This window comes from Podarcis pityusensis (assembly GCF_964106645.2).
Source record: "Podarcis pityusensis genome assembly, chromosome: 6".
In the NCBI taxonomy this organism is placed as follows: domain Eukaryota; kingdom Metazoa; phylum Chordata; class Lepidosauria; order Squamata; family Lacertidae; genus Podarcis; species Podarcis pityusensis.
Genome location: NC_138030.1, coordinates 49,187,699 through 49,199,984, shown reverse-complemented (window position 1 = coordinate 49,199,984; position 12,286 = coordinate 49,187,699). Strand labels below are relative to the sequence as shown.

Genomic DNA, 12,286 nt, shown 5'->3' with positions numbered 1-12,286 from the left:
TTAAATCTCCCGCAGCGCTGATTGGCTGCTGCGACCCCCGTTAAAGGTTTGAATCCGCTTGCGGCAGAAGCGAAGGCACGGCTGGAAGAGTTATTTAGGCACATGGGAGAAATAAGTGGCTGCCGAAATCAACGCGAAAGGGAAAGTCAGTAAGAAGTCGGCGTTTTTTCAGTACAGACATTTTTGCAGGTCTCGACTTCTGCGTTGCCTCCTCGTTTTCAGTCGGACGGGATGCAACCAGGCTCCGAAGCGGACGGTCGGGTTCGCTGCACCGTAGCGATCGAGCACCTGGGTGCTGCAGCAGCCCCGAATCGTGCGCTTCTCCGCGATGCTTGGGTCACGCTGGGCCGGGACGAGTTCCAGGAGCTGGTTCTGCAAGTGGCCAGCGCCGGCGGTCCGGGGCGCCCCCAGAACTTCCCCCTGCGGCGGGGTGAAGTGCGGCTGTTCACACGCTTCGTGAAGGAGGGGAAGAGCTCGGTGCAGCTCGGTGCAAACCACAATCACGTGCAGCTGCTGCTCTCTAATTGTCCTCCGGATCGGCTGCGCCGCTTCGTCCACACGCTGCGCATCAAGCACGCAGCCGCCCAGAGGGTGACCAAGCCTGTGGCCGAGCGAACGCGGCTTCTCGCTGGCCTACCGCGGACGTTCGACACGGTGAGCCCGGTGCAGACTCGCGACTTGCAGCAGGCGAGCGCCCGGCAGGCTCTGACTGACGTGACAAGCACTCCGCGGAAAGGTCAGCCCTTACGCTGCGCGTCTCGGAAGCGGATCCGAAGTGAGTCCATCGATGGGAAACAGGTGAGCCGGCTTCTGCCGGGAAGCATGATCTAGCTGGGAGCTGCCCATAACAAAAGGATCTCTGGCCGTCCAGGTATTGTTGGACTCAAACCCCCATCACCCATGGTCTGGCAGTGCTGGCTGGGACTGTTGGGAGTTGGAGTCCAAGGATACCCGGAGGTTCCCCATCCTTGGCATAAGAGTGGTGGCTAGTTTCTGAAAAGTGGACATACTCACCTGCTAATCCCATATGCTGAAGTTGTGGTTATGCAAAGTGACAGATTCATGCCCTCCTTAAGCACTTCAGAAACTCACTTAGCAAGTTCCATAACTGAGGCCACCACAGAGTAGGCCCTTTCTCCAATGCATGCTGGTCTTACTGGCGGATACCTGAGCAGAACTTCCATAGTGGTATGGGCAAGGTCAAATTATTATTTTATTTGAACGTAAGGCTTCTTTGGTCCAATTGAAATTCAAAGAACTATCCCTCTGGATAAGAGAGGCATTCTCCTTTCTGGCTGCTGTAATCAAGAGAGATGGGATGGAAAATTCTCATGAGCACTTTGGATTCAGAGGAGTTTGCCTTTTGGGGATTCTGTTATGCAGGCAGAATGTCATAGGCTCAACCCACATAATCTCCAGGTGGGGCTAAAAACACCCCTGTCTGAAGCTGCTCCCAGTCAGTGGATACAGTACTGAACAAGATGAGCCACTGGTCTGACTCAGCGTAAGGCAGGTTTCTGTGCTCTTTTCAGGGGGCTGAAAAGCAGCAGGTGAAGAAGACTTGGTCCATGTGCTCCCGAGCAAAACTCTCCCAGGAACAGTCAATGGTGTTGAATGCAGTTCTGAGTGGGAAGAATGTTTTCTTCACAGGCAGTGCTGGTGAGAGAAGAGGGTCAAGGAGGGTCTATGTGTTTGCAGGTTGGAGGTTGTAGTGGCTTCATCTACTATAGTGGGAATCTTGCATTCCTTCCACTGAACAAACCTGGGATTTAAGGTATGTAAAGTTGGTGATTCTGATGTCTCTCCTTTTTGGGGTAGTGGCATGGGGCAGGTGGAGATTTATGAGAGGCAGATACCATTGAGTCGACTTTGATTTACAATCTAGGTGTCACTTCTAAAACTGATCAAGTTTTGCATCTGCCTCTTGCCATTTAAATGGTTCCGCTTTGAAGGGAAGTATGAATGGTGCTGAAGTAATTGTAAAACTGAAATTTAGATTGTGTGCCTCTAAATACAAGGGCTCTCTCTGTAGGAACTGGGAAATCCTACCTGCTGAAAAAGATCATAGCCTCGCTGCCTCCAAACAGCACTTACGCCACAGCCAGCACAGGGGTGGCAGCATGTCAGATTGGTGGCACTACTCTCCATGCCTTTGCAGGTAACTGGGATCCTGGGGAAGGAGGGAAGCGGAAAAGAGCCTAGTGATGGGTTACTGCTGACATACTCTTTCCCCTCTCCTTTGATAGGTATCGGGTCAGGAAAGGCCTCCCTACATCAGTGCATTGAGCTGGCTCAGAGACCCGGAATTCGGCAGCAATGGCTGAACAGCCGCCATCTGATCATAGATGAAATCTCTATGGTGGAGGGGGATTTCTTTGATAAACTGGAGGCAGTAGCTAGGTGGGTGGAGTCTCCCTTTTAGGGGATATTGCTGCACTTGCATTAATCCTGTGTGTACATGCCTTTGGGGAGGGTATTAATAGGGCAGAAGACAAAACATTGCATAGTTGTTCTAAAGTTTTGCCTAAGCAGGCACTTGATGCAATTCTGCAGCAAACAGTCTCACACTTACAGCTTTGCCCGTGTATTCTCTTCAGTCCCACATCTAGTTTTGGTAACGCTGTGGCCAGTGTCCACCCAGAGCCACCAGTCAGCATTGCCATCTCTGTGCTTCAGTCCTGTCTGTTTCCCATGCTCCTGTCCATGCACAATAGTTTTAAAATGACTCCTTAAGTATAATGTGGTCCTAGAAGGGGGGTTTGCAGCCACAGAGAGAAGCAGAACTGAATTATATTTATTACTCTGTCTTAGCGTATGCAAAGCATGTGTAAGTGTTGCAAGGGAAACAGGAACAGGGAATCTTCCAGATGCAATTGGATTACAATTTCCATCAGTCCCAAGCAGCATGACCAACAGCCAGGCATCATGGGAACTGCAGTAGAACAACATCTGGAGGGCCACAGGCTTCCCATCCTTGGTCTAGGGTATTGCATTTCTTTTCTCTTGGACCAGAATAAAATCAGCTCCCTGAAGGTGTCTCCATTCTCTTTTGGTAGAGCGGTCAGGAAATGTGAGGATCCATTTGGAGGAATCCAACTCATCGTATGTGGAGACTTCTTGCAGCTGCCTCCTGTCAGCAAATCCTCCGAGCAGCCCAGGTTCTGTTTCCAGGTGTGCTGCTGTTGCTCTTTGTCACTGCATGCTCTTGTCACAGGACGAGCTATAGTTTGATCAAAGGGTTTCCTTCACAGGCAAAGAGCTGGCGCAAGTGTATCCACCTGAACATGGAGCTGACAGAGGTGCGGAGGCAGACTGACAGGGACTTCATTTCTCTTCTGCATACTGTCCGCCTGGGCAGGTGAGATGCCATCGTCCCCCAGCAGAATATCTGGCTGGGGAGATTCTAATCTCTTGGGGTGGAAGTCCTATGTCTAGAGAGACATCACCAAACATTTGAATTATGATATAGCTGCTTCTGTCAAGTTGGCTGGCCTGCTCCAATACTTCCTTTAAACTCATTGCACTGTTTGAAATTTGGGTCAAGTACTCTTTGAGGAACCATGGAGAAATGCTGGGAGACACTGGGTTTGGAGGAATGGGGAATTTAGAGGTACTGTGCTTGCTGGGGTATTCCTTCACCTGCAAGCATCCTCACTCATATACTAGCGATGCAGAGTTGATCTCCATGTTTTGGTGCTGGTTACGGCCTCATGTTCTCATGGAAAGTAATTTGAATGGGTGCAGTAGCAAGCTTGATAGTTCTTCTTGGTCTTCAATGTTTCTCATCAGATACAAATGTCTTCTTAATTTTAATTGTCCCCATTCAGATGCACAGAGGAGGTTACCAGACAGCTAACTCTAACAGCTACCCATCGGGTGGAGAAAGATGGAATCTTGGCTACCCGGTTGTGCACGCACAAGGATGATGTGGAGCTCACAAATGCTAGAAGGCTGGATGAGTTGCCTGGTGAGAATGCTGCAATGACTCCAACTGTGACAAGTAGCCCTTTCCTTTTAGAGACAGACTTTCAGCTAAGAGCTGGGAACCAACCCTTGGGAACTTGCCCTGCCCCTCTTCTTTCTGAATAAAACAACATGAGACCATTATAAAATTAGGCAATACATCCTACTGACACTAATAGTTAAGTTTTCCAGTCCTGATATTCTTGCCACTGCTTTTTGATAGGTGAATACAAGGACACATTTATTTATTTTATAATATTTTCTTCTGTTGCTGATATCTGCAGAAGTGGGAAACATATTATGATATGTATTGTATGGAATTCTGGAATTTTACAGAATTATGCTTTCAGAATAGTGTGCAGAGCCTAATACTTGGAGCTCACAACACCTGGGGCTGTGGAAGGATGAAACAGAGCCCCCTACATGCAGCTCAGCTATTGGGGAGTAACCCTTTCAAAACACATCAGGCAGGAGGGATGCAAGTTTTTTACATCTTGTCTGTCTTCTAGGAGAACGAAGGTCCTTCAAGGCAGTGGATAGTGACCCTGTACTGGTGAAAACTCTTGATGCACAGTGTCCAGTAAGCAGCAACATTGAACTTAAGCAAGGTGCCCAGGTGAGCATTGCCCAAGCGAGAGGCGGTTCTTTAGTAGGCAATGGAATTTTGCTTTTTTTGTGGGGGGGAAAGGTTTTTATGTTATCTGCTTCTCACACTAGCGCCACAGTCCTGTATTCTTCACCTTTCCCATGGGGTCTCACAAAAGGGGTCCCCAACCCTAGGATACTGGAGTCCTCTTGATGCAGAATATGACAGCATAAAGTGTTACAGGCAAATGCTGGCTGGATCTTACAGGAGCAGGCAAGCAGAGTAATTGTAAAATGAATGGTTTCTATAACAAATATCTATTATATAGTTTGAGGGAGTCATGGTGGCACTTACAGGTAATTGTTGACTGTAGCTTGGAATGTCAGAGCTATAGGCTTGGACACATCTGCAAACTATTTATATGTGCTCAGTATTTCACCTGCTGAGCAATTCAATTACTCCTTGCATTCTATTAATACTGATTTCTCTCTTACAAATGCGTGACTGGCTAGCACTGATTATAGCTTCTCAGGAATTGTTACCTGCACTGCCATGGCTAGGTTGGACAGATCTTTACATGACAGAACCTAGAGTATCAGCTGAGTGAAATGATACTCTTATGGACCCTAGTGGCTACCATTTGCTTTATTTGAGCTGGTTGTGCACTGCTTTCGATAACTTTTAAACCTTAAAACTGGGAAGTCAGGCCATGCCAAATGCCACAGAGCCCTTGACTTTTAAGAGCTGCACCCAGCTATTAAATATGGGTGGCAAATCTGTGATGCTGTTTAACTGTGATTGTATTGTAATATTAAAGTTTAACTGAGACCAGTTACCATTTTCAACACATTATTCACTTTATTAGATGGATTACTGGGTTTTTTCTGGCCTCATATGTATGTATTTAATATTTGACTGTTTGTTTGGTTATCTACCTTGTGTGCTGCCTTCTTGAAAAGCAGGGTAAGTGTATACAATGAATAACATCCAAACAAGTATGAGGCTTTCCCTACCCGAGGAACAGGGTGGGGACATTCTTGCTTGTTTTCAGTGGCAGTTCTTGAGACTCTACTGTTAATGCTGACTATGTACAATAAAGTCGACTGACTGGACAGGTGAAAGCTAGGGTGTTTTTCTTCATTAGTAATTTTTACATTCTTTCACTAGGTGATGCTTACTAAGAATCTTGATGTGTCCCAAGGTCTTGTGAATGGGGCTCGTGGAGTTGTGATTGGATTTGAAACAGAAGGAAAAGGTTAGTTTCTGACAGATGCACTTATCACCCATGACTGGGTGTTCTTCGGACTGTGTCTGAACTCTTCTAGATTCACAATGAAACTTTGGTGGGTGCCTCTGCACTGTGCCAGAGGTGGAGGATTTTTTGAGACATAGTTGCTGTTCTTTGCCATCCAGTTTTTTGTACATGAGCTGCTATTCTATTGGCGTCCCATTTGCAAGAACTCAAGTGGATGAGTTCTAGGCTGCCTTGCAGTATCTCCTTAAAGACAATAGATATTTGGGAGGTTACCTGCCCCTGACTCCTGGGCATAGGAGATCAAAGTTCTGACTTGGCTCTCTTTCTACAGGGCTACCGAAAGTGAGATTTCTGTGTGGTGTCACTAATGTTGTTGGGTTGGAACGATGGGTTTTTAAGGGACCAGCAGGAATTTATCTGAGTCGCCAGCAGCTGCCGCTGAAACTTGCCTGGGCCATTTCCATCCACAAGAGCCAGGTTAGTGATACATTGTGTGATATTCTGTACAAGAACTCAAGACAGTAAAAATGGTCCATAATGGGACGTCTTTAAGGAACTTGTGTTTATCTAGGTTTATCTGTACTAAAGCTCCCACCAAATGTTGGATGTTACCAGTTGGACCCCACATCTATGCAGAATCTGTAAGAATCTGCTTATTTGTCTTCGTTTGCCCCAATTAATTATAAGTCAGTGGAATCTAGGCAGACCAATCCTGTACACCAATCAAATTCAAGCTGTTTTCCTTGCAACATGTGGCTGTTCTAGAAAATCGAAAATCTCGAAAATCGAAAATCACACCACCCTGCAAACAAAATTATAAAGGGTGAGGGAACTGTGGAAATGTTGTTCAGCAGTGTTAATTCTTCCTATTTGCCTGGTACCCATTTTGTGGAATCAAACATCATACATAAAATATATAGGTACTTTACTGTACTGGGGGTGCACATACTTATCAGACTAGGGAGTATCTGCTTCCTGACTTTTTCTCTTTTACTAGGGTATGTCTCTGGACTGCGTTGAGATTTCCTTGGCTCGTGTTTTTGAATTTGGCCAGGCTTATGTAGCACTTTCTCGAGCACGTAGCCTTGCAGGTCTTCGTGTTCTGGATTTTGATTCCAAGGTAGTGAGAGCCAATCCATACGTGTTGCAGTTCTACAGACACTTGAAGAGAGACAAATTTCTAACCCAGGTAAAGTGATAATCTGCCACTAGGCTACCATAACCATCTGCAACGTAGATATTCTGATTTTGTGTTGTATAAACTGCAAAGGGAGGAGGGTGGGAGAAAGGGCAATATAGGAGCCTGGAACAAGGGCCACAGGTGACTAAGGGCATTGTGAATTAGGGATATCTGGCCACCATTCCTCTGTAACCCTGAAATAGACACAATGCTCTTGAGTCAGCAGCCCTAATCTGTCTGCAGCCCTAATTGCAAAATGTATCTTCCCTACATTTCCCTCTCCGAAGAAGAATATACTGTTACAAGCCCATACTTTATTAAAGAAAAAAGTAGTGGAAGATCATAGTGAATCCTTGCCCCTTCCTTCCATATGGCAGAAATGTCCCCCCCCCCCGGATCACAGTGGCGGAGCAAGCTGATTGGGCACCTGGGGAGGCACACATGCCCTGTGCCCAGGGGCGGGGCCACCCAAGCCGGGGCAGGACGCTCTGTGGGGCCTCCGAGGAGTCTGCCTGCCTCCTCCCACTCAGCCGCCCTACAGCTGAGGGAGAGGCGTCGGGTGGATCGTTTGGGGCAGTGTGGAGCCTGCTGGCACCCAAGCCATCGTGTTACTCCCAGGAGAGACGCATGGCTCAGGCGCGATGCGGGCCCCGCGGTGAGTGCCGCCCTGCTTTTTGTCACCCCCCCTCAGTGGCGACACCTGGGGCGGCCCACCCCCACCACACACCCCTTCTTCCTCCACCCCTGGGGGATCATACAAAGTGTGAGTAGCTGTGTATAACTTGTTACTTTTGTTCTTTAGGCTTTGCTGCACTCCTCTATTCAAGCTAATAAAGAAAATGAAGAGGCTGCCTGAACTTGACATACTTTTATTGCTCCTTGTACTTTTATTGAATCTACACCACTAAGTGGGAAACTTCTTCCATGGAGAATCAGCTCATGGATTTTCTGCACTGCAGCTCCTGATACTTCCAGAATCATTCTGTTTTCTAGCAGTAGAACAACATCCTGGAAACATTTTCCATAGACTATCATAGTTCAAGAGATGAACCTAAAAGTCATTTTTTTTTACCAAAAATTGTTATTAGAATGGCAGTAAGATGTTCTGCTATCATACCTTCAGTAAGTCTTTTAATTCAAACATCTGCATTGACAGTATTGTACCTATGGCAAGAGTTTGACACACTGAATAATAAAGAATGCACTTTATTTTTAAAGGACATAAAAGTGAACGAAATTGTTGCTCTCAGTGCAGCACATAATGGGTGTACGACATGCCAAGAGTCTGAGTTTACAAAGATGGCACACTAGTCTTCTAGGACCTGCCTGTTACTTACATTCTCTACAGGAGGCCTCTTCAAATAAAATAAAGCAAAGATGCTAAATTGTAATAATTTGTTAAACTATATATGCATGTTGCCAATTTAGGAGCTAAAAACTCCTTCCCAAGTTAACATGGTTCAGTTAAAATTCAGATTTTGAGAAGTGCATTGAGTCTATGTTTGAAGTAATAATTACTTAAGGTGCTAGTTATGTTATGTTTCTTTCCCCAGTTCCACCAGTTTATGGCAAATACTGCTATGAGCTGTTATGAGTCCAAGTATATCCATGCTAATATCTCCTTAATAAAAGAAGTACTAATGCTACATGGAGGGTTTAGGTTTTGACACAGACTGCTGTAGCATTTATGCTTCTATGCCATAACATAGTAACTTCATCTTTGCATTCTTCAGTGCCTACCACTATAACAGTTCAGTATTGTGTTAGTGGTAGATGGGGGGCATTTCTTCCAAGAAGATATACTGCATCACCAAGCATTGCTTAACAGTAACATTCCTAAGCATGTTATAAGTTAACTTTGCCTAGTTTATTTCAGTTAAAGCCTTCATGGCTTCTATAGCTCCTCAAAATGTATTAAAGGTAACCCCTGGTGAGCATGTTACAGGTAGAAGGCAAAAGGCACTTGGCAAGTAATATGAGATTATTACAGCTTTGCAACTGATATTTTTCATATTTTTTTTAAAAAAACGGTTATTACAAAATAATTTGACTACTCTGTGACTCAGGAATGATATCCAACATCACTTATTATACTAACCACAATGATCTGTAGACCAAGGTCAAGATTAACACTCAAGGCCATCTCTGAGCTGCTACACAGCAACTGGCCAAATAAGATCTAGCAGCTGTCATGGAGTAGTAAGACCAGACTTCAGTGTACATATATTAATACAAAACAAGTATACTCATGAGCCAAGGTGTAAAAGAGCAGGTCAGGCTGCTTTAACCCCCATGCTACGATGAGGGGGATCATGGCTAAGGAAAGCTCAGCAAGCTTGTTTAGTCTTCCCTCACATTTATGAGAGGACATAGTTCATTACTGGGCAGCACAGAATCCAGTTCCCTCAGTCAAAGCTTTCTTCTTTACGTGCAAGGATAGCTAAAGGAAACAAGAATGGATTCAAAGGGCAGATACCCAGAGTCTTCCAGTCCATGGCAGAGGCAGAACTTGCATCATCTTTGGAAGTGGTAGGAGAACTACTACTCTCCTCCTGTTGTGGTAAGCCAGTAGTAGCTGGCTGCACATGTGGAAATAGCTCCCCATTATTGCTTCCAGGCTGGTTGCCCTCTTTCATTCTGCTTCTTTCACCTGTGTAGTGGGTGTTCAACTCTGTGTAACATTTGTGCATGTGACTCTTCAGCTTCTTGAAGTCTAGAAAGCCCAGCTCTTCTGGCAGTGACAGTAGCAAATCTAGGACCACAGCTGACTCTGCAGAAAGCAAGCAAAATGTATGAGGAGAGTGGCTACACTCACTTTGGCAGAAACATAGGTAGGATTTTTTTATCTCCTGCTCCCCAGTTACAGATTCTGAAACTTCACCCTGCCTCCAACATGTGTAACAAATGAAGTAGTAAATTTTCTCACATTAACAGCTAAGCTATTTTAGATTTTTAAAAATTACGTCTTAGAGGTTAAGGATAACTTTCTATATAAGAAATTTTATTTTAAAGACTGGAAATCTGATGAGAACCTTTTATCTGTTTTACATTATATGACAGGTTGCTGCTTCCTCTCACCTAGGAAAACTCTCCCTGTCTCCACGCTCATGGGCCACTCATATTTTCACTGGGGAGTGGGGAGAAACAAGCAATTCCCTTCTGAAATGTTTTCCTTAGTCCCCCAAATCCCACCCATCATCCACAACAGTAACCTCAAAGGTTACCCAACTATGCCCAGCAAGGTAGTTGTTGCTTTTAGTAGCACTAAATATGTTGGAAGTTTTGGCAGAAGGAGTACAGTTTTTGGCAGGACACATAGTGTTTCCAGTCCTAGGGGATGCTCCATTTATGGGAAGCATTTTAAAGATTTAGTGTCCAGCCCTTCAGCTGAAATAGAACTCCACAGCAGATGAAAAAATGGCACAATACAGAAAAAGCAACAGAATAAAAAGGAAGGGATGGAATGATTGCAGATAAAACTCAATAAGGCAGCTTCAATAAGGAGAAATGTTTTTGCCTGGCACCAAGAATACAGTAGGCATGCTGTAGTAGATGTCTTGGTTACCTGGAGTCACATTCCAGTGCAGAAACATTTCTTCTAGTAGCTGCCTGTTATTTAAATTCATCTTGGTCCAACACAAACACCAACTTACCACCTGGTGGGAGTTCAGGTGCCTTACAGCCACGTGAGATCACAGAAAGGTACTTGTAGATCTTTTCAAAGTCCACATGGAAGCTACTGTTTTCTGCAGGGGCTATTTCCTCTACATCTGATGATACAGTTGGTTCATGAGATTCTTCGTTGGATTTCCTACTCTCACTATGAAGATTTTGGGATGAACATTGAGAATTCTTTATCACCACTGACTTTGGAGGCACGGAATGGAGCAAGGTGAGTGGCTCAGTAGATGCAATTGTCCAAACCTAATGAGTAGAGAAAAAGTCACAATCAAGTATGGACTTTGTATGCCAAGCAGTCAGGGATTCTCTAGTAAACCAAATACATTTCCCAGCATTAAATCTGTCTGAAAAGTTAGAAAAGAACCAAAAGAACCAGGACAGAGCCATGTATCTCAGAGACATTTTGTCAGATGGAGACATACAGATATCTTAAATTACTACACCAAGAACAATATCTATCTTATTAAGATCATGGAAAAGGTTACCTGGGAAAAAGCAGTTGCAACAGCATCCTCAAGGGGACCTGTCAATTTCTCAGCTAACTCTGTCCATATCTTAAAAAAAAAAAAAAAAGGAAGTGTCAGTTGTGTGAATAGCCCTTAGCTTATGTTGTGCCATATCACATTACCTACACTTTTAAAACTCTCATACCTCAATAGGTGCTGGAACAGGAGCATCCTTCTGTTTACGCTGGCGATACTGATATTGTTCCTTGACTGCTTCCTTTGCCACACGCTCTTTCAGGTGCTCCACAAATGCCATGATCTGCAAGAGCAGCACAACTTAGGGGACATACATGGAATGTTTTGGGAAAGACAGTATTCTACTTTCTGAAGACATAAAAATGGAGTATTTCTTCAAGGCAGAAAGTTTGCAATTACTCCCCTTTAACTAGGATTTGCCAGTATGAATGTGTAGAAGGATTAAAAAAGGAGTCTCTCCCAATTCATCCTCCCAAGTCGTCCCTTACGATTTATCTGCCAAGGCCACCTAGCTCTCGTGGCTGACCAGAGATGGAGTCCTCGTCTCCAAACCCTGCATGCTGGCCATCAGTCCGCCAACTCGTGGGGTTGTTAGGAAGCTCACAGCCCGGCCAAGTTCGAATCCTGCCCTCCACCACGTGGCCACCCACCTCTTCTTCATCCCTCGAAGGCAGGTACTTCTTCAACAGCTCGGGCCGCAGCGGACCCTGGCCGTGAGCTCTCAGGGCCCGAAGAAGGCGTCGCTTTTCTGGGTCCGTCCAAGCCTGGCTCGTGGGGGCCGTCCTGTAGCGAGCAGGGGCTGAACGCTGCCTGGAGGGCGGCTTCATGGCGCTGAGAAGAGAAAACAATAAAAAGCTAAGAACCTAGGAGGAGAAAACACGCCCAAGGGTGTCAATTGCCACCCGCCCAGCACCTATTCTCTTTAGCCCCTCACCTCTAGCCACCCCTTCCTGGCTTCTAAGGCGACACAACGCTGCTCGTTACCTTCCGGTAGTCCTCACCTCGAACACAACGCCGCCTAGTTTCCGAAAAACCGTTGCTTCCAGGTTGTCGCAATCGGATGACGTAAAAAACGCGCGGACGGGGGCTGCCGAGGACCAGAAATAATCAGAGGCGTAAGCAACCTTAGCAGCGTCTTC

At 45.5% G+C, this 12,286-nt stretch overlaps 2 protein-coding genes across 6 annotated transcripts; one reads left to right on the top strand and one right to left on the bottom strand.

Moving 5' to 3' along the window:
* Positions 1-4: 4 nt before the first annotated feature.
* Positions 5-8,011, top strand: PIF1 (PIF1 5'-to-3' DNA helicase). Its single transcript, XM_081009403.1, has 12 exons — positions 5-798; positions 1,533-1,659; positions 2,033-2,158; positions 2,247-2,400; positions 3,057-3,171; positions 3,252-3,358; positions 3,828-3,967; positions 4,473-4,579; positions 5,717-5,804; positions 6,136-6,281; positions 6,802-6,993; positions 7,787-8,011. Exons 1-12 carry the CDS (start codon positions 232-234, stop codon positions 7,838-7,840), a joined length of 1,923 nt encoding a protein of 640 aa, XP_080865529.1. The 5' UTR covers positions 5-231; the 3' UTR covers positions 7,841-8,011.
* A 163-nt stretch (positions 8,012-8,174) lies between these two features.
* On the bottom strand, positions 8,175-12,234 carry SNAPC2 (small nuclear RNA activating complex polypeptide 2). Of its 5 annotated transcripts, none has more exons than XM_081009536.1 (6): positions 12,149-12,234; positions 11,798-11,978; positions 11,317-11,430; positions 11,151-11,219; positions 10,638-10,908; positions 8,175-9,754 (listed from the first exon to the last, which is right to left on the bottom strand). In XM_081009536.1, exons 2-6 carry the CDS (start codon positions 11,972-11,974, stop codon positions 9,390-9,392), a joined length of 996 nt encoding a protein of 331 aa, XP_080865662.1. In that variant the 5' UTR covers positions 11,975-11,978; positions 12,149-12,234; the 3' UTR covers positions 8,175-9,389. The 5 variants fall into 5 exon arrangements, with proteins under 5 accessions (XP_080865662.1, XP_080865660.1, XP_080865664.1 ...); XM_081009534.1 differs by having other exon boundaries at positions 12,082-12,213; XM_081009538.1 differs by having other exon boundaries at positions 10,725-10,908; positions 12,082-12,213.
* Between the last annotated feature and the right edge of the window lie 52 nt (positions 12,235-12,286).

Bases quoted from the DNA above. Each gene is read 5' to 3' on its own strand.
- PIF1 (XM_081009403.1), top strand. From the start codon at position 232: ATGCAACCAGGCTCCGAAGCGGACGGTCGGGTTCGCTGCACCGTAGCG. The intron at 6,282-6,801 runs GTTAGTGATACA...CTCTTTTACTAG, and splicing joins TTTCCATCCACAAGAGCCAG to GGTATGTCTCTGGACTGCGT. The intron at 6,994-7,786 runs GTAAAGTGATAA...TTTGTTCTTTAG, and splicing joins GAGACAAATTTCTAACCCAG to GCTTTGCTGCACTCCTCTAT.
- SNAPC2 (XM_081009536.1), bottom strand. From the start codon at position 11,974: ATGAAGCCGCCCTCCAGGCAGCGTTCAGCCCCTGCTCGCTACAGGACG. The intron at 11,220-11,316 runs GTATGAGAGTTT...TTTTTTTTTAAG, and splicing joins CTGTTCCAGCACCTATTGAG to ATATGGACAGAGTTAGCTGA. The intron at 10,909-11,150 runs GTAACCTTTTCC...TCTACTCATTAG, and splicing joins TTGCAACTGCTTTTTCCCAG to GTTTGGACAATTGCATCTAC.